The sequence below is a fragment of the Macaca thibetana genome, chromosome 8, assembly GCF_024542745.1.
Source record: "Macaca thibetana thibetana isolate TM-01 chromosome 8, ASM2454274v1, whole genome shotgun sequence".
In the NCBI taxonomy this organism is placed as follows: domain Eukaryota; kingdom Metazoa; phylum Chordata; class Mammalia; order Primates; family Cercopithecidae; genus Macaca; species Macaca thibetana.
The window spans coordinates 63,267,917-63,288,507 of NC_065585.1; the positions used below are offsets into that span (position 1 = coordinate 63,267,917).

Consider the following 20,591-nt stretch of genomic DNA (forward strand, 5'->3'; position numbering starts at 1 on the left):
TTATACCCAGAGCTCTTTGAAGGTGACAATGGTGATAGTTGATGATGGACTTCCTCCACCATCACTTTCTGTGTTGAGACTAGAGAAATTAAATAATTGCTTTCAACTGATTGTGAAAATTTTAAACTGAAGGGTGAATCTGGGTTGAAAGAATTGACCAGTGATCTGGGAGAAAGGCAACAAAGAAATAAGGAATTGGGAAGGACAGTGGTATGAAAATCCATTGGATTCACATTTTCTGTCGTCCATAGATTTTTTTTTTTTTTTTTTTTTTTTGAGATGGAGTCTCGCTCTGTCATGCAGGCTGGAGTGCAGTGGTGCAATCTCGGCTCACTGCAAGCTCCACCTCCCAAGTTCACGCCATTCTCCTGCCTCAGCCTCCCAGGTAGCTGGGACTACAGGTGCCCGCCACCACACCCAGCTAATTTTTTTTTTTGTATTTTTAGTGGAGACGGGGTTTCACCATGTTAGCCAGGATGGTCTTGATCTCCTGACGTCGTGATCCACCCACCTTGGCCTCCCAAAGTACTGGGATTACAGGCATGAGCCACTGCTCCCGGCCCTGTCCATAGATTCTTAAACAATAAAGAGGTAATAAGAATGCACAAAAATAGAAATAGAGAAAATATGACATTTTCTAACTGGTATGACTTCATTATTTGCTCAAAAATTATGCTTAGAAACTTAGTTATATATTGTCTAAGCTTATACGTTGTAGAAATGTAACAGAGTAGATTTTTAAGAAAACTGAAAGTATTAAAATGTTATGTGACCATAGTACATATTGCTATACTTTTTTTAAATGAATTATTTTTGTACCAGATAAAACTATTTTTCATACTTGTTTGCTCTTAGGTGGACCATTTGATTTGATGTCACGAAGAGTAATTGCTGCAAATAATAGAATATTAGCAGAAAGGATAGCCAAAGAAATTCAGGTTATACCTTTGCAACGAGACGATGAAGATTAATTACGGCAGCCTCATAGTCAATCCCAGTTGCTTTTCCCCAGACTTGGTGACTCATCGATGGATATGTGTTTTGGATGTATGATATGCTTGGTTTAGATTCTCTTTGACCAGGTTAAAAATTTGGAACTTGTTCCTTATTTTACTATGACTAGGTTTGCAAGAATTGACATAATGTTTGTTTCACTGATTTAAAACATTTTGCACGTAAGGATGTACTTTAGAAAACATACCCAGGAAGTACAGTTGATAAATATAATATCAACTGAAATAGTCAATTAGCAATTTTGTGTTTCTAAATATCTATGGTCCCCTGAAATTTTGACTTACTATATAGGTGCAAAGACACCCACTTAGAAAGTTAACTGTTCGGAAAAACATTTCTCTTTAGTTTCAAAAACCATATATAATTAAATTTGTAAGGACATACTGAGTACCCTAGGCCAACATTTTTTTCTTTGCAGAGAACCTTTTGTGTTTTATTCTTCAGTGTTCATATAGCACCTGGCCCATTATATGTCTGGGCAACTAAAAACAAACATTGTGAGAATGAATATTTTTAAGGTAGTAATTCCTAGTTATAATAGATACATAAAGTAATGAACTCAGCATTCTGTATTTTTGCTTCAGGTTTGAAATAAAAATTATCTAGTTAAATTTTTTATGTTTCACATTACCATGCCATCAGATAGCATTGCTTATTGTGGGCATTTCTGCAGTGAATACATTTTCCAAAACAGTTAAATTGTCAGTTTGGATTTGCTTTAAAGTCCTGTATAAGAGAGAAGAAACTATTTCTATAATACAAAGCACTCTCATCAGATATCTGACATAATTAGATATAATATAACATTTTACTAAGTTCAGTAGGTGTTTATACTGATTTGATTGTGCTGGCAAATATACTGTATTGTTAATATTGAACTATTTATTTTTCTCTTAGTCTTGTTAATTAACTTCATTGCCGCTGGATTCTCTTCAGCCTTTAAAAATATTTCTTAGTGGTCATTGCCCTGCAGAACTCAAATAGAAAATTGTACTGGTTCATAGATATTTTTAAAGGGTTAATTTATTGTTCAGCCTTATCCCTTGGCATGTGAACAGACTACTAGACTTATTGTAGGTTCACATGAGCTTTGTGTTGTAAAATGAAAAGTGCTTCTATAAAGTTTTCAAGGTAGGGAGTGATTTTATTGTTGTTTATATCTAATATATTAAAGATGTGTGATACTAAGGTTTAAGTGCTATAATTACTATGTTTGTACTGTTGATCACATGTACTTAAAACATCTGATACTGTATTCTTGGCTGGACGTGGTGGCCCAAGCCTGTAATCCCAGCACTTTGGGAGGCCGATGCAGGTGGATCACAAGGTCAGGAGATCGAGACCATCCTGGCTAACACGATGAAACCCTGTCTCTACTAAAAATACAAAAAATTAGCTGGGCATGGAGGCGGGTGCTTGTAGTCCCAGCTACTTGGGAAGCTGAGGCAGGAGAATGGCATAAACCCAGGAGGTAGAGCTTGCAGTGAGCTGAGATCGTGCCACTGCACTCCAGCCTCAGCAACAGAGTGAGACTCCGTCTAAAAAAAAAAAAAAAAATCTGATGCTGTGTTCTAAGGTTGCACGTTGTTTTTGCAATTAAATTTATTTTAATTAAGATGATCATGAATAAAACTTTAAATTAATTGGTGTTTGTATTATTGTTCCCATTATCGTTATTATTTTTAGATTTAGGATCTCACTCTGACTGTGCTGTGGTGCAGTCATAGCTCACTGTATCCTCAAATTCCTGGGCTAAAATGATCCTCCTCTTTCAGTCTCCTGAGTCTCTTATGGGACTATAAGTTCATGCCACCATGCCCTGCTAATGTTTTACTTTTATTTTTGTAAAGATGGAGTCTTCCTATGTTTTCCAGGCTCCTTGGCCTCCCATAGTGCTGGGATTACAGATGTGAGCCACCGAGCCAGGCCATGATATTTACATTATTAAAGTTAATAGTTCAAACTACTTTTAGAGGCTTTGTTTTGTTTTTGTTTTTTGAAGACAGTGTCTTGCTCTTCTGCTCAAACAGGAATGCAGTGGCATGATCACCACTCATTGCAGTCTCAACCATCTGTGCTCAAGCAGTCCTCCCACCTCAGCCTCCCTAGTAACTGGAACCAGAGGCACATGCCACCATGCCTGGCTAATTTTTTATTTTTTGTAGAGACAGAATCTTCCTATGTTGCTTAGGCTGGTCTCATTGGGCTCAAGTGATCCTCCTGCCTCAGCCTTCCAAAGTGCTGGAATTACAGATGTAAGCTATTGTGCCCAACATACTTTTAGAGGTTTTTGTGTTGAGTTACAAATATTTGAAACTTGCAAATATTATTTAATATACGTTCTTATTTTTTGCCTGTAATCTTTCCAACTTTTCTAAAAACCTACATTTTTTTTATAATAGCTTTTACATCTATTTATTCTAAATGCAATTGAATATTTTGTGTCTGAAATTTCTTTAGATGCTGAAAAAGGATGAATGACAAGTGAATTATCTAACAATATTTGAAAATACTTTTTTGAGTAACAGGACTTCTTAGACTTCACATGTATATGTTGTAGTCAGGGTATCTTTCTGCATGTGTATACATACACAGATACATAAAATATATGTACTTGAACACATAAAATATATGTACTTGCCTTTTAACTTAATTGTGTTCATTCTATCCTATACTTGTGAAGCATTATTTGGCTTTATTATGAATTACCAGCCTTTCTTAGAATTGGTTTACGATGCTCAATCAGAAGTTTTCCTGGGATATGTATTATTTCCACTCATTTGTCCTTAATTTTAAGATCTAGTCTAGAGCCTAAAATACCATGTTTCAAGAAAACAAAAATAATTATTTTAAACTTTCCTTTTACCTCAGTTCCTTATGTTTACCCTGCCTCATTTAGAAAAAAAAAAAATGTACTTTTTATTACTATTTAGTCACACACATAGTTTAAAATTTCAAATACTGCTACACAGTTCAGAATGAAAACCAGCATTTTCCTGTTCCATTCTATCCCTCCCGAGTTCATCTGCTCAAACTCTTTTAGCAGTTGTTGCTGGTATTTACCTCCATCTTTGAAAAGGATAGCTATGTTCTGCTAAATCATTATATATTGGCTTCACTTCATCTCAGTTAACTTTGTATTATGGAAGCAGACCCCATGAGTTACTTTTCTGTCCTTTCCACCCTTCTACAATAGTGATATATACATTTTTTTGTTAAAATTATGTCCATTGTTTAACTTACGACTTTTATTAATTGGTTAGCTAACAAGTAGTGTATTATGACTATAGTTTCTTTCCTCTGCAACTTTTTATACTTTCTGAAATTAACAAATTTCTCCCAGGATTGTAAAACTACTTTATTTTCTATTTGTTCACCATACTCAAGTATTCTGTTCTGTGAGAACTATTTTTTTTCTCTCTCTGGAGATAACCCTTTTGGGGCCCTTTTCCTTTTCTTCTGTTTCAACTGGTTGCTGGCCAGGTGTGCTGCACTGTCCTTCAGGGCTTGCCTCTGCTTCTATGCTGAATTTTCATACCCTGGGTCTTTCTTAACTCATTTTGATGAGCCCATCTTCCAAGTGCTTCCTGTGAAAGTACTTGGGAGGTAAAATCTTGTGATCTCTGGTATCAGCAGATGTCTGTTCCTGCTTGCTGCATTCATAGTTTGCCTAGGTCTAGAATTCTAGGTTGCAGCAATGTTTCCCTCAGAATTTTGAAAGCATTGCTTCACTCTCAGAGCTTTCAGCATTGCTGATGAGACACTGTTCTGACGTCACTCCATCGGTGTGTACTCTTTTCTGTTGAAGATCTTAGGATTTTCTCTTATCTGGATTTTTCTGATTTCCCTGTGATGATCACTGACTTACATCTTTTTCATTCCTTGTGTTAATTATTCATGTCTTTTTATGCTGGAAATTCATCCAGTCTTTAGTGTTTTGTTTCTGTGGTAACTTCCCCCCTTCCTTAGTCTCTTCTCTTTCTAGAATTTCTGTTTTTCAGTTGTTGAACCCTCTACATTTATCAACTTATTTCCTCTGTTTAACATCTTTTTGTGGCTGGGCGCAGTGGCTTGCGCCTGTAATCCCAGTACTTTGGGAGGCTGAGGCGGGTGGATTACCTGAGGTCAGGAGTTTGAGACCAGCCTGGCTAACATGGCAAAACGTCATCTCTATTAAAAATACAAAAATTAGCTGGGCGTGGTGGCGGGTGCCTGTAATCCCAGCTACTCGGGAGGCTGAGGCAGGAGAATCACTTGAACTCGGGAGGTGGAGGTTGCACTAAGCCGAGATCAAGCCACTGCACTCCAGCCTGGGCAATAAGAGTGAAACTCCATCTCAAAACAAACAAAAAGCATCTCTTTACTTTAGCTTCTAGGAGATTTCCATAACTTTATCTTCCAACCTATTAACTTCTAAAAAATCACTGTGTTCTTATTTCATTGACTAAATATGTTATATTTCTCATGATATTCTTTTATATATTTTAAAACATATTCTAGGTCCTGCATTGTCCCTGTCAAGTTCCTCGGTTTTTAGTTGCTTTTTGTTCTTTGGTTGTCTTTTTTATTTGTTCTCTTTCATTTTTTAGCATCTTCAACTATCTAATGGTCCTTTGTTTTATAAATGTACTAAAATGTATAAGATACTGGTAAAAGTACTGCTCATAGGCAGATCTATAACCTTAGCTGGAAATTAGAGAAATAGAGGGATTGATTGTTAGAAATAAAAATATTTCATAGTCTATGTGATTGTCCACTTAGAACATCCAAAAAAATCTGCAGATAAACCGTTAGAATTAGTGTCTTTAGTGATATCACTAGAGATAAGGTCAGTGTACAAAAATCAACTGCATTTGTATAAGCTAGCAATACTTAAGATAGAATTTGGTGAAGATTGTATTTACAGTAATGTTTTTTAAAGCCATCATATACCTAGATATTGTTCTGACAGACATGCAAAAGCTCCACACAGGAAAAACTACAAAACGAAAATATTGCTGTGAAAAATGTAAAAGATCATAGTAAATGGCATAATATACTATGTTTATGGTTTGGAACACTCAATATTGCTCAGATGGCAGTCCTTCCCAAATTTATCTGCAGATTCCAGAAAATCCCAATAATGCTTGGGGGAGGGAGTAAAGAGGGAGGACTGAAATGCATATGAAACATAGAGAGCCCAAAATAGCTAAAACCATTTTAAAGCTGAAGAGCTATGTTAGAAGACTAGACCACTAGATACCAAGACTTGTAAAGATCTGTAATTACGACAGTGATATTAGCACAAGGCTAGACAAATGGACCAGTGGTACACAGTGTCCAGAAATGAACCCAAACGTATAGAACTATGTAGTTAATAAAAATGATGTCATTGCAATGTAGTAAGGAAATGATCGTCTTTTCAATAAGTGGTATGGAAGCAGTTGGATATCCATATTAAAGGAGAACATAAAATATTGGTCCCATCATGCCATGCACACAAATCAATTCCAGATGATCCTAGACCTAAAAAATAAAAGGTGAAAGAAAGCTTCTAGAAGATACCTTGGTAGGCAAAGACAAGGTACAAAAAACAGGATACAAAAAGCCCTAACCCTAAAGAAAGACTGATAAATTGAGCTGCATTAATAGGTTTATCATTAAAATACACCATTAAGAGAGTCAGAAGGGCAACCCACAGAGTTTGCAATACATCTTATCTGAGAAATTATATTGAGGCTATAAATAACTCCTGTGTAGTAAAAAAAAAAAATCCAATTACAAAATAGGCAAATAATTTTACTACATACTCCACAAAATGATATATTCAAACAATAAACAAATGTAAAAATGTTCAATGTTAATAGTCATCAAAAAAATGTAAATTAAAACAATCTTATACCACTACATACATCAGAATGGCTAGAGCAAATAATAAATCCAGTGAACACGTAAACTAAATAAACCCCCAACATCATATGCTATTGCCAGGGATGTTCATTGGTATAACTACTTTAGGAAACTCTGGTGATAGCTACTAAAGCTAATCATCTGTTTGTCATAGGATCCAGCAGCTTCATTCCTCTGCACCTATTCAGCATACATGCACACATATATCACCAAAAGGCACATACAACTATTTTCATAGTAGCATTCTATTAGCCCTAAACGGTAAACAATGCAAAAGTCTACCAGTAACAGATGGATTTTCTTTTTTTTTTTTTTTGACATGGAATCTCACTCTGTTGCCCAGACGGGCACAGTGGCTTGATCATGGCTCACTGCAACCTTGAATTCCTGGGTTCCAGCATTCCTCTCACCTCAGCCTCCTGAGTAGCTGGACCTCCAGGCAGGTGCCACCATACTCAGCTAATTTAAACAAAATCTTTTTTTGTAGAGATGGAGTGTTGCCGAGGCTGGTCTCAAATTCCTGGGCTCAAGGATCCTCCCCACTTGGCCTCCCAAGTTCTGGATTACAAAGCCTGCACTACCGGGCTGGGCTGGTGGTTTCTCTTCTATCAGGTCACTCTAGGGAAACTCATGCATGCCCCATGACTTCTATCATCGCATCCATTCTACTGACTCCCAAATATTGACCTACAGCCCATAATTTCTTTCTGAATTTCACCCCTTCCCTGCCACCGCCTCTCCAGCTCCTTCCTAGATGCTCCCTTCTGACCGCCCTCTTCTTGATTTCAATATGTCTCAAATAAAACAAATGAATTTTTGCTCAGAATTTTCTGCTACTCAACTGTTTTCATTTTTCTCTGCCCTTTCAAGTTAGCATTTGATATATTTGATGTTTCTCCTTCCCTAGTCCTCACATCCAATTTTTCATAGCCAAGTTTTTTTTATCATTTGGCCCCACCTAACATTCCCACTGAATACTCCTGCCAGACTGGACCACTAGCTCTTCACTGGCCTCCTCTGAACCTTTTCAGGTGATATTCCTTCTCCCCAGAACAGCTTATGGTAATAGTAGGTTAATTTTTTTTATAATTGTGAAGATAAAGTCACAGTGATTCTCCTTTCTCTGGGAATTGCTCCCAACAAAAGGCTGTGCTTACTGTTACCATGTCTGTAGTTGGTGTGACTCTCTTCTCTGTTTACTTCAAAAGAGGATATCTGACTCAAGAAGACACATGAAATTTGCTAGGGTATTGGAGATTTTGAACCCAAAGACAGAGATTGGAAATAATTGGGAATCACTTTAGGTCAGCACTGGATAAGAAGTAACATGCATCTCAGGAGGCACCCTTCAGATTGAGCTGGGTATCAGCATTCAATCCCACAAGGCTACCTGTTTAAGAAGAATGGGAATATTTCATAGGTAATATGTTCTAAATTCTAATATGTCATATGTAATATGTTCATATCCCTTAGTTTCTTCCTCCAAATAGCTCTTAAAATATTTTCGTTGATAGTAAATGTCATTTATGATATTTAGCATTTGTTGAGTGCACTGTACCTTGCATTGTGTTAAGCACTAAATATTCATGATGATAATTAAACTTCACAATAACACCAGGAGATGTTATCTTCATTGTACTGAAGCACATGTTTAATTAGCCCAATTTCCATGCTAAGGTGACACAGGTAAGTGGTGACACTCCTGCAGTGACACAGCTAGGGTCTGCAATCTTAACCCCCCTGCCCAGGGATCCTCCCCCTCCAGCTGCACATGGGAACCACCTGGGGAGCGCACAGACCGTCCACTGCTGGGGTCCCTCCTGAGTGGATCTGACTGACCAGGTTTGGAGGGTCGCCTGGCCATCTGTGTATTTTTTTCAAGTTTTCGGGTAACAATATCAGGTAGCCAGGATTGATAATTATTTTGTTTTCCAAGAGTAACTGATTTCTTAGAAGTAGCCAACTCACCCACTCACCCACCTCAACAAACCTCAGAGGGTCTTAGAGTATGACTTGATACCTTTACATGGAAATGTTGCTGTAAGCCATGCCTTTGCCACCTGATGAGCCTGCTTGGAAATTATTGTACCTGCCTTTTTTATTTCCACAAATTAACACTAGATGGCAAACTACACACAGGGAATTATATGAAGCATTTCCATTTCTGAAACACTTTATTTTTTCTTCAAATAACCTCATTAGCCAATATTTGAGTTTAGTAATATAGTATTAAAACCAAGAGAATTCTTCATAAATTTAATTACTCCAGGTCATGGGTTAACTAGCATTCCCTTCAGCAGAGCCATAGGCGCCCTGGATACACTATGGCCTGGATTTCAGTTGTCTTAAAGGTTCAGCTGTTAAAAGATGTTTATTAATCATAAACATACAGAAAACAAAATTCTTATCACACCTGAGAACACTTTTCTGCCAATATATGTCAATATCCCTATTAAATAATTGACTCACTAATAAAAACTTTTACAAATACCTGCTGACCTTTCAGGGAGGTTGTCATATCTCTAGGGATACAAGGCAGGGGGTGCTTCGATGCTACTGTATGCCCACTTTCCTGTTCTTTTTCCTCAGAAACTGCTTGGATGATGAAGTAGTGGAGGTGGGGTATGTGAGAAACAGTATGAGAGAAGTATGCATTACTTACATTGAGGAACAGTGTAATAACATTGTCATTGATTTAGTCTCTCATAACTGGTAAAATACCTTCATATCCCTGACCTCAAAGTGGCAGTACTCATCCAGCTACCTCAGAGTTGGCAACATCACTCATCTAAGCTTACACATAAAGGTGAGGTGTGGGGGATTTTTTTTTTTTTTAAGTACTTTATGTATGTGTGTATGAATGAGTGGATGAATGACTGTCTTGCTCTGTTGCTCAGGCTAGAGTGCAGTGGTGCCATCATAGCTCACTGTAACCTCTAACTGATAGACTCAGTTGACCTATTGACCTTCCCCGCTCAGTCTCCCAAATAGCTGGGACTATAGGCATGTGCCACAACATCTGGCTAATTTTTAAATTTTTTGTAGAGACTGGGTCTTGCGTTGTTCCCCAGGATGATCTCAAACTCCTAGTCTCAAACAATCCTCCTGCCTCAGCCTGAAAAGTCCTGGGGTTATAGGCATGAGCCACCGGGCCTGGCCAGGTTTGAGGGATGTAGAGAAAAGTAATCTTTTTAAATGCAAATACATGATCACCAGCCTAATGGTTTCTCAGTTTTCTTTGGATAAAGTCTAAATTCCTTAATTTGGATTAGAAGGCCATTCACGATCTGGTCCCCGCTCCTTGTCTCTGATCCTTTTCACCTCCAACCTCACATACATAGAGGTCAGATTGGATTTTTTTCAGCTTCCACAGCACGCCTTCTAGCTTATGAACCTTCACAACAAGCTGGCTCATTTTGCTTTATTTTGTTTATCGTAATACTCTCTCTTACCTTTCCCCTCGAACCTCATCTTAACTCAGGCTTAACCTACCTTTACATGTTTAATATCTATTTACATATTACCCACATATTTGGTTTTGGCTTTCTTTTAGTTTCCTGCAAGAATCCTTTGACCACTGAAGTGTGGATGTATTTCCTCTCCTGAGTGTTCTGCATTTCTTCATTCAGACAGCTAACCTGCTTTGTTATAACTGCCTCTTGTAGGTAAAGATGGTCCTGTGAACACCATGGAGGATGGAGGCGTTCCTTTGCTCATTCTTATATTCTCAACATCCGGTGCAGTGCTTGGTTAATAACAAACCCTCTATAAATATTTGTGGAATATTTGAGGGGTCAATACCTAACGACACCTCTTATGCCATCTTGTACCCAGGTTTGACAACCATAATTTATGCATGCCTGCAAATAATAGATTGCCTAGAACCACCCCAATTTTTCCCTTTCCCAGAAAAGCTAAAGACCAGCCCATCTAGTACTTGATTTGTTTTTTTTTTTAAGCCAAACTATGAATAACCCCAAAGTCTTGCAGATTCACTTCAGATTCAAAGGGACAGATATGAGATATGAAAAATATAATAAAATTTCTGTCCTTTCAGCTCTAAAATCAAAGTGAATGTAACTTTATGTGACCATGCAAAATTCAGGTATACTGAGAACTTCACCATATTGAGAACGTATCGGGGTGTCCAATCTTTTGGCCTCCCTGGGCCACATTGGAAGAAGAATTGTCTTGGGCCACACATAACATACACTAACACTAACACAAATGATAGCTGATGAACTTAAAAAAAGCAAAAAAGTCTTAATGTTTTAAGAAAGTTTACAAATTTGTGTTGGTCCACATTCAAAGCTATCTTGGGCCACATGCAGCCTATGGGCAGCAGGATAGGCAAACTTGCTTTAGGTGAGTTGGGCCCACTAAAAACAGACTTAGGTCTTCACAAAGAGCAATTGCCATAGTGGTGATGAACTCAGTTCCTTCCATTCCCGCTCTCTCTGCCTCCTCCCTCCATCACGATGCAAACCCTGAGGGAGAATAAACTTTAAAGATATGATTAACTAGATTACATTCTTCCAACACCACATTATAGTTTGTAGATAAACAGTGCTGCCAAGGCCCTGCAGCTTGTATACCTTGCTATCATATTTACTAAGGGGTTCTTAAGTTTATGCTTGCTAGAAAGATAATGAGATTAATTAAAGTCCTTTTTAGTTCCTACCTTGGGTCAAGACAAACTGGTAAAAAAATAAAATAAAATAAAATAAAAAACTTCATGTAAAACATACCTTTTGTCTTGGCCCCACTTTCACCAAATCTCAACACAATCACTTTTAAACAGCTCTGTAAAAGTCTCTCTTGAAAGTTATTGTTTATTGTAAGCAACAGCCCATGACCTCTGAAATCATCTCTATGTTTGTTCATTGTGTCTTACAAGGTTCTCTTTGTCACTTCCTAGAAGAAAATCCTATATGATTTTAATATCAAAAATAACTATTGTTGTCTTGAGTGATTCATTTGTTATTACCTGAAAGATCAGTGGGAACTTGAGGAAATTATAAGTTCCAGCATCGCATCCTAGATCTACAGAATTTGAAATTCTGTAAGTGGGGCCTAGTGATTCTAGTTTTATAAACTCTTCAGGTGATTCCGATGCATACAAAATTTGGGAATCCCTCTTATAGAGAGGAATTATATAATTGACTAGGCTTCTCTTCAAACTTGGCCACTGGAAAGCTTAGAGGCAAATTTGTGGTCCACTGGTAGCAGATGTGTGGAACATTATGATTTTTAGTTGTTTCTCTGTCTACTGTGGGTTTATCTTTGGTTTATTTTTATTCCTATTTTCATTTCACTTCTAATTTAAGTTCTTGTCATATGACATATCCACATAAGCCATCTTAAGTCTTTTTTGAGACATGGCCAGAAACACGCAGGTAGATAGCCAAATAGAAAAATAGTTATTATACTCAGCTTCTGTAGAGAACAAGGTATTCTTGGCAACTGGTGCAGAGTAAGCACCCTTGGCAAACCTGGAGAAGGTCATGTGTGTGTGTGTGTGTGTGTGCATATGTGTGTGTGTGTGTGCATGTATTGTGTGTATGTATGTGTTGTTTGAGGAAGCAGGTGAGAGGAAGTCATACATGTGAATTAGAAAACTACTGTGTTTGTTGACTAGTGAATGACTTTTTACTTTTCCATCAAAAGGCAACTGTTGGTTGGGTTCAGTGGCTCCTGCCTGTAATGCCAACACTTTAGGAGGCTGAGGCAGAAAGGTCACTTGAGGCCAGGATTTTGAGACCAGCCTGGGCAACATAGCAAGACCCCATCTATATGAAATTTTAAAAATTAGATGAGTATGGTAGCATGCACCTGTAGTCCTAGCTAAGGAGTCTGAGGAAAGAACATGCTTGAGCCCAGGAGCTGGAGGTTACAGTGACATATGGCACCACTGCACTCAAGCCTGAGTGACAGAGTGAGACGCTGTCCCAAAAACCTTGTTTCTACTAAAAAGACAAAAAAAAAAAATTAGCCAGGCATGGTGGCGGGCTCCTATAGTGCCAGCTACTTGGTGGCTGAGGCAGAAGAATGGCATGAACCAGGGAGGCAGAGCTTGCAGTGAGCCGAGATTGTGCCACTGCACTCCAGCCTGGGCAACAAAGCAAGACTCCATTTCAAATAAAATAAAATATAATATAAATAAAAGAAACAACTGTATTTCCTTGTTGCTCTTCATTCAATTCATGGTACATGTACTTGCTAGAAAGCTCATGTGAAACGGTAATGTGGATGATAAAACAAATCCTTACCTTCTTTTGTGCCCTTTCTTGCTTGGCCACAAACCTTTCCACCTTAGTTGTCTTTGTTACCTACTAGCTAATCCCTACGAAGGCATTAATTTACAACAGCTTTAGAGAGTAATTCTGAGAATTCCTGGGAGTGAAGGCCTCCCCTAGATTGTTTTGAAATATTTCCATAAAAGGAAATTCACTTTCCATTTTTCTATCTGTACTACAACCACCCTGCCTGTGAGAATCACCATAATGGGGTTGAACCGGAGAATTACACTGTTAACGGTAGAGGGTGTCCAGGTTCTTGGCATCTTGAACAAAGAATTGGACAAAATGCACAAAGCAAGGAAAGAATGGAGGGTCTTAGTTAAAAATGAAAGTATACTCCACAGTGTGGAAGCGGGCCTGAGCACAGGGGCTCAAAGGCCCTGTTACAGAATTTTTGGGAGTTTAAATACCGCCGAGATAATTCCCTTTGTTACTTGTCATAAGCCCTATGTAAATGGAGAGGATAAAGTAAACTTACAAAGTCATTTAGTCATATGCCCTATGGAGAGGATATTTCCTGTTATAGCTGAAGTGTGAACTGGCCTTACATTCCCTCCCTCCAGCCCCTATTTTCCTGCCTCAATACCACATAGAAAGACTATTTGATATATCTATCTGACAAGTGGTCATGTGTTACGGCCAGGCCAGGTAAACCAGATCTTATCTTGTATTACTCTCCCTAGTCATTACCACGAAGAAGCTCCAGTGAGATCAAAATATGAGACCTCTTAGCTGACCTCAGGGAGACCTTAGGGGATGTAGCCCGATGCCACTTTCTGCCTTAGGAATTTAGGATTGAAAAGGTTGGGTGTCACTGCATTTGCTGCGTTTTCACTTTTTTGGATACTTGCTTGTAACATGGTTCCATGCGTTCTGAAACACTGTTGGCTGGGCTTCACCATACCAAGAACAGCTTTATAATAATTGGGTAAGAATTGGGCTATTTTGGTCCAGCTGAAAGCCTAGAGCCTGATTAATCTAATGGGGGATATCTTTTAGTGCTCCGTCAGTCAGCACGGTGCTTGTCAAACGGCTTCTAAATTCTGAGATAAGTATTAAGCAAAGGGACTCACCTAAAGACGAGGTCCTTCAGTTCAACCAAACTTCGGAGCACCTGTTTTCTGGAGGTATGGGCAAGGGCACTGAAGGGGTCTGGAGATGGGAAGGCTGAGTGCTCTCTTTTTGGATAATGATAGTTAATAAGAGCAGCATTTAGTGAGCACCTGGCAGTTAATATATGTGATTTAATATAATTAGCTACAATACTAAGAAGAAGAATATAAGGAAAGTTTGATGGAATAAGACCAATTATGTGCTATAAACATTTGGAGGTGCCAGTGTGGTGGTTCATACCTGTAATCCCAGCACTTTGAGAGGCAGAGGTAGGAGGATTGATTGAGCCCAGGAGTTTGAGACTAGCCTGGGCAACACAGGGAGACACCTGTTTCTACAAATAGTTTTAAAAATTAACCAGGTGTGGTGGTACGTGCCTGTGGTCCCAGCTACTCAGGATGCTAAGCAGGAGAATTGCCTGAGACTGCGAAGTGGAGGCTGCAGTGAGCTGTGATCTCACCACTGTAGTCCAGCCTGGGCAACAGAGTGAGACCCTGTCTCAAAACAAGACAAAACCAAAAAGATTTGTAAGGAAAACTTTCAGGAGGAATTGGAAATACTTCATGGAAAAGTTGGTTTTTGAATTTAAGGCCATAAAGAATGGATGAAATCTGGAAAGCTGGAGGGGGATTGGCATACCATGAAGGGGAAACATCAGGAGAAAACCCTGGGAGACAGAGAAGGACTGGTTAGTTTAGGGAAGGGTGAGAACTCCGATTTAAGGGACATGCACGGTAAATCTAAGCAACTCTCGGGAGGGAACTGTTTTGCAGGGTCTTGGATGCTAAGCTGGGCTGAGGAGTTTCTAATTTGCCAAGGGACTGTTCAAGGCTGTGGAGCAGTGGAAAGATTGATGGCAGCTGGCACACAGGATTTAGAGATTGTTGAATAGCAGCATGCAGACAGGAGTATATTTGGAAATGACTGAAGCCAGTTAAAAGACTTAGGATAGTCCAAGAAAGAATGAGTGACGGAAACCTGACTGTAGGCAGCAGAAACTCACAGGATGGGGAAAGATCCAAAACTCTTGGTGGAGATATCATCCATGGGATTTTGGCAAATATTAGGGAGACAGTGACACAGAAGCAGATTTGGGGATGAGTTCTTTTGGGGGCATGTTGAGCTTCAAGCAACAGTAGGAAGTCCAATTAGAGATGCCCAGAGGGCAGCTGGAATTGCCACCTGAGTTTGCGAAGGGAGAATTAGGAAGAATGAGATTTTCTGCTGAGGTGATAGTTGACACTATGGGAAAAGAGGTGATTGCAGAAATGCAAAAGGATGAGATCAGAGGTAAAAAATCCTCCTTAGAGGATCTTAGTGTGGATCCATCTGCTTGAAGAAAGGCTTGTCAAGGAAGTTGTTATGTATAAAATAAAAATAGTGACTGAGGCTGGGCACGGTGGCTCATTCCTATAATCCCAGCACTTTGGGAGGCCGAGGTGGACAGATCACCTGAGGTCAGGAGTTGCAGACCTGGCCTACATGGTGAAACCCCATCTCTACTAAAAATACAAAAAATTAGCTGACCATGGTGGCAGGTACTTATAATCCCAGCTACTCAGGAGGCTGAGGCAGGAAAATTGCTTGAACTGGGAGGTGGACCTTGCAGTGAGCCAAGATCCCACCTCTGCACTCTCGCCTGAGCAACAGAGACTCCATCACACACACACACACACACACACACACACACACACACACAAAGTGAATGAAAGCATTTAAACCTACCAGGACCCGATATCTTGACCTAAGATGCTGGTTATCAGTTAAGAGCACAATTGGACTATGGAGAAAACAATCAGGTGACATGAAGGAAGAACTGCAAGGAATGAATTGGCAAATTTATCTTTCAAAACTCCTCATACAGAAAAGACTTAACAAGGAGAGGAGAACCACCCCTGTGATTTTAATAAAGTTTGGATGACAGGCTAGGCCTCCCGATTTGTGATATTTGGGATCACCCGGTTTGGTTTTATTTTTATAACTGTTGTCCTGAAATAACCTCTGTTCTGTTTCCTCCTTTTGGTTTGTTTTACTCTGTCCAGTGTAGTAGGAGTAGGCATAGATAATTCCCCTTTAAAATATAAACCTAAATAATAGGTTAAGAGAGATCCACCATAAAACCCATTCCTGCACCGAGTAATTTTTCCTGCTTGTTCCAGCACTGGAAGTTGATCCTGTATTTTTACCTGGTGATTTCCTGGGTAGAGCTACAACCTGAACAAACATTTATTCTAGCCAGAAAACACTTCAAATGGCAAGATGACTCTTTCAATATTTACTAATCTGCTATTAGCTTAAGCCAGTACACCCCTAATGACTTTCAAACATACAAAGAAAAGTTAATAAATCTGAATGATAGCTATCATACTCTTAAGTCACTAGGTTACTGGCAAATAATGGTATAGAGCATATAATGATTGAGGAAATAACTACTATAAAATACATAACAAAACATTACCATGGAAATGAACCCATTTATACTGGCCTGAGAGTCTACTCACAGCCAGCTTCTCAGCAAGTGAAAGGGAAGCTCAATTCTGTCCCGCTCCACTCTCCAGCCTGAGAGCATGAACGGCCTTTAAGGGGAATACGTTCCTTCATGGGTGAAGGCTCTTTGGCTTCTTCCTGTTTTCTCTAGTGGTAAAACTCTGGAGAATTGGCAAAGGAGATTATGCTTAAAGATTTTTCTCTTTTTCTTTTTCTTTTTTTTTTTTTTTTTTTTTTGAGACGGAGTTTCACTCTTGTTGCCCAGGCTGGAGTGCAATGGCACGATCTTGGCTCACTGCAACCTCTGCCTCCCGGGTTCAAACGATTCTCCTCCCTCATCTTCCCGAGTAGCTGGGATTACAGGCATGCACCCCTACGCCCAGCTAATTTTGTTATTTTTAGTAGAGAAGGAGTTTCTCCATGTTGGTCAGGCTGGTCTCCAACTCCTGACCTCAGGTGATCCGCCCACGAAGTGCTGGGATTATAGGCATGAGACACTGGGCCTGGCCAAAGATTTTTAAATCTTCTAAAGAACCAGATTTTGCTCATTTTAGACTCATTTTCTTTGCCTACCGACATACAGCTCTGAAATAATTCAATTGAGCCATCCAGTAAGGGGTTGCTTCCTGTTTTCTGGACACTAATGCAGGCAGTAGAGACATTGGTGAGAAGGGTTTTGGTGTCAGTTAATCCAGAGTTCAACTCTCTGCTCATTTATTTCATTATCCTTAAGTCATTTAACCAGGTATTTCTGGAGAACCCAGTGGCAGGCTTCAGGTCCCAGTGTTATCGTGATGAACAAGTAGACACCGTCCCTGCCCTCATAGAGCATACATTTTAGCTGCAGGGGAAAATTTTAAAAATACTATAATAAAAATCAAAACAAGGCCACAAGGCTCAGATTTTCTGTGTGATCTTTGGCAAGTGTCTTAGCCCCTCAGTTTTCTTCCTCTTCCTCCTCCTCCTCTTCCTCCTCCTCCTTCTCCTCCTCCTCCTCTTCTTTTTTTATTTTCTGAGACAGAGTTTTGCTCCTGTGGCCCAGGCTGGAGTGCAATGACACAATCTCAGCTCACTGCAACCTCTGCCTCCTGAGTTCAAGTGATTCTCCCACCTCAGCCTCCCTAGTAGCCAGGATTACAGGCACCCACCACCATGCCCAGCAAATTTTTGTATTTTTAGTAGAGACAGGGTTTCACCATGTTAGCCAGGCTGGTCTCGAACTCCTGACCTCAGATGATCCACCTATCTCAGCCTCCCCAAATGCAGGGATTACAGGCGTGAGCCGCGGTGTCCAGCCTAAGCTCCTCAGTTTTCAAACAGGGTTCTTGGGCATTCAGTTCAATAATAATTGTAAATAACTAAGTATGTGGTCTGGTATGTAGGAACCACACAATGATCATTATCTGATATTGTTTTAAATTTTACGGTTACAGGATTTTGAATTGTTTTGTTCACTCACTGCTACATCCCAAGTGCGTAGAGCTATGCCTGACACATGGCAGGCATCCAATAAATATGTGTTGGCTGACTGACTTTAAAGATGAAGAGAACCATGATGGCACAAAAAGACAACAATGGAGATGAAATTAAACCACAAGGAAAATCCATACACTCCTTGATGGAGCCTTTGTAAATTTAACATAACAAAGTGTTTCTTCTTCTTCTTCTTCTTCTTCTTCTTCTTCTTCTTCTTCTTCTTCTTCTTCTTCTTCTTCTTCTTCTTCTTCTTCTCTTCCTCCTCCTCCTCCTCCTCCTCCTCTTTCTCCTTCTCCTTCTTCCTCTTCCTCTTCCTCTTCCTCTCCTTCTCCTTCTTCTTCTTTGAGATTGTGGTCTCACTCTGTAGCCCAGGCTGGAGTGTAGTGAGTGATAGGATCATGGCTCACTGCAGCCTCAACCTTCTGGGCTCAAGCAATCCTCTTGTCTCAGCCTCCCAAGTAGCTGGGACTACTGGCATGTGCCACTACACCTGGCTAATTTTTTAATTTTTGATATAGGTGGGGTCTTGCTATGTTGCGCAGGCTGATCTGGAACTCCTAACCTCAAGCGATTCTCCTGCCTCAGACTTTCAAAGTACTGAGATTACAGGCATCAGCCACCATGCCTTGCCTCAAAGTGTTACATTTTTTGGGAAACCAAGCTAGAAAACAGAATTAGTGTTCAGAAATTTCACTAGCCCTAAGACGCAAATACTTTCTTCTCCATCTTCATCCACTAGAGGGCGTATATTACTTAACAAGTCAGCCTTTCCCAAGCACGGCTGAAGCTGCTTTAAAATGATGATTAATGAAACAACATGCAGACCTAATGACCTATCCTGTACATTTTGATTTAGGCAGATGATTAAATGGTCTCAGATAAAAAGGAAATAGTATCGAAAAGAAATGATCAAAATGTGATTCTTATAGTTCCTCAAACTTTGTAATAGAAGAATAAGCATTAAAGAAATTACATCAATTTCTTTTTCCAACATTTGTCAAAGTCATTTTGTTTATATCCTAACTCAAGATAATTCAGTTAAAATGTACTTAAGAACAAAATCATGAATAATATTAACATATTTGAGGACATTACACCAGTAACGTGCCAGCAAGAGTAGTTTTTCATTTGAAAGAAGCTTAGCAGGTGCCAAAGAATAATCAAAAATTAATTGCATCAAAATGACATTTGTTTTAAGGGGATCGTTATGTGATGATTTTACTTGGATCATATTTGTCAATCTAAACATTTGTGATGTGGCTGAATAAAAAACTCAGAAATAAAAAGTCCAAAATACCTATTTTTAGTTTGAAACTTGTTTCCAGAGATTATTTTTTTCCCCTATTTTGGTAGTGGATCTTTAATCATTTAAACCATAAGATACCTCCTCTTTTTTTTTTTTTTTTTTAGACGGAGTCTCGCTTTGTCGCCCAGGCTGGAGCGCAGTGGCCGGATCTCAGCTCACTGCAACCTCTGCCTCCTGCGTTCAAGTGATTCTCCTGCCTCAGCCTCCCGAGTAGCTGGGACTACAGGCGCCCACCACCTCGCCCAGCTAGTTTTTTTGTATTTTTTGGTAGAGACGGGGTTTCACTGTGTTAGCCAGGATGGTCTCGATCTCCTGACCTCGTGATCCGCCCGTCTCGGCCTCCCAAAGTGCTGGGATTACAGGCTTGAGCCACGGCGCCCGGCCAAGATACCTACTCTTTAGTCAGGCAGTTGTTTTATTCACTTCTGTGGGAGGAGAAAACAGTAAAATTAAAGGTGTGAATCGACTGAGATAACATTTGTTTCTTTCAAATTTCTTTGGGGAACACTTTAGACTGAAAGGATTCTTCTCCTCTACTAAATATTTTACATCCTTAAAACTGAAATTGTGACTGGTCACCAAAACAGACACTTGAATTGAGTAAGTGTGTCAGAATCTATATTGAATATTAAATAATAATTTTGTCTCAGGCAAATGCTCATTTATATTCTGTGTAAACCGCTGTGACTTGCTATATATTTCCTGTTATTTCCCAAGAACCTGCAAACTACTTGAAATGAGGACTTTAGCCTACTTTTCTATAAGCATGGAATGATTACCATAGGGCTAGAATATAATTCATGCTCAATAATTACTTGTTGAATTATGTTTTTAATACTGTAAGCCAATATTTCCCTAAATATGTTCTGTTGAGAATTAGGCTCTCTAGACAGAAGCTCGTAAAACATTACCTCCATGGTCAAATAAATTTGAGGAACTACCTGGTGTATTCTTTTTTTTTTTTTTTTTTCATTCAACAAACATTTATTTAGCTTTGACAGTGTTGG

The 20,591-nt window shown here is 39.2% G+C and overlaps 1 protein-coding gene across 1 annotated transcript in view; it reads left to right on the top strand.

Moving 5' to 3' along the window:
* LOC126961587 (inositol monophosphatase 1-like) overlaps positions 1 to 8,519 on the top strand; it is a 29,225-nt gene extending 20,706 nt beyond the window's left edge. Inside the window, 1 exon segment of the mRNA XM_050802121.1 lies at positions 856 to 8,519. Within this exon segment, the coding sequence (XP_050658078.1) occupies positions 856 to 971 (116 nt within the window). The 3' untranslated portion in view covers positions 972 to 8,519.
* The last annotated feature ends 12,072 nt before the right edge of the window (positions 8,520 to 20,591 follow it).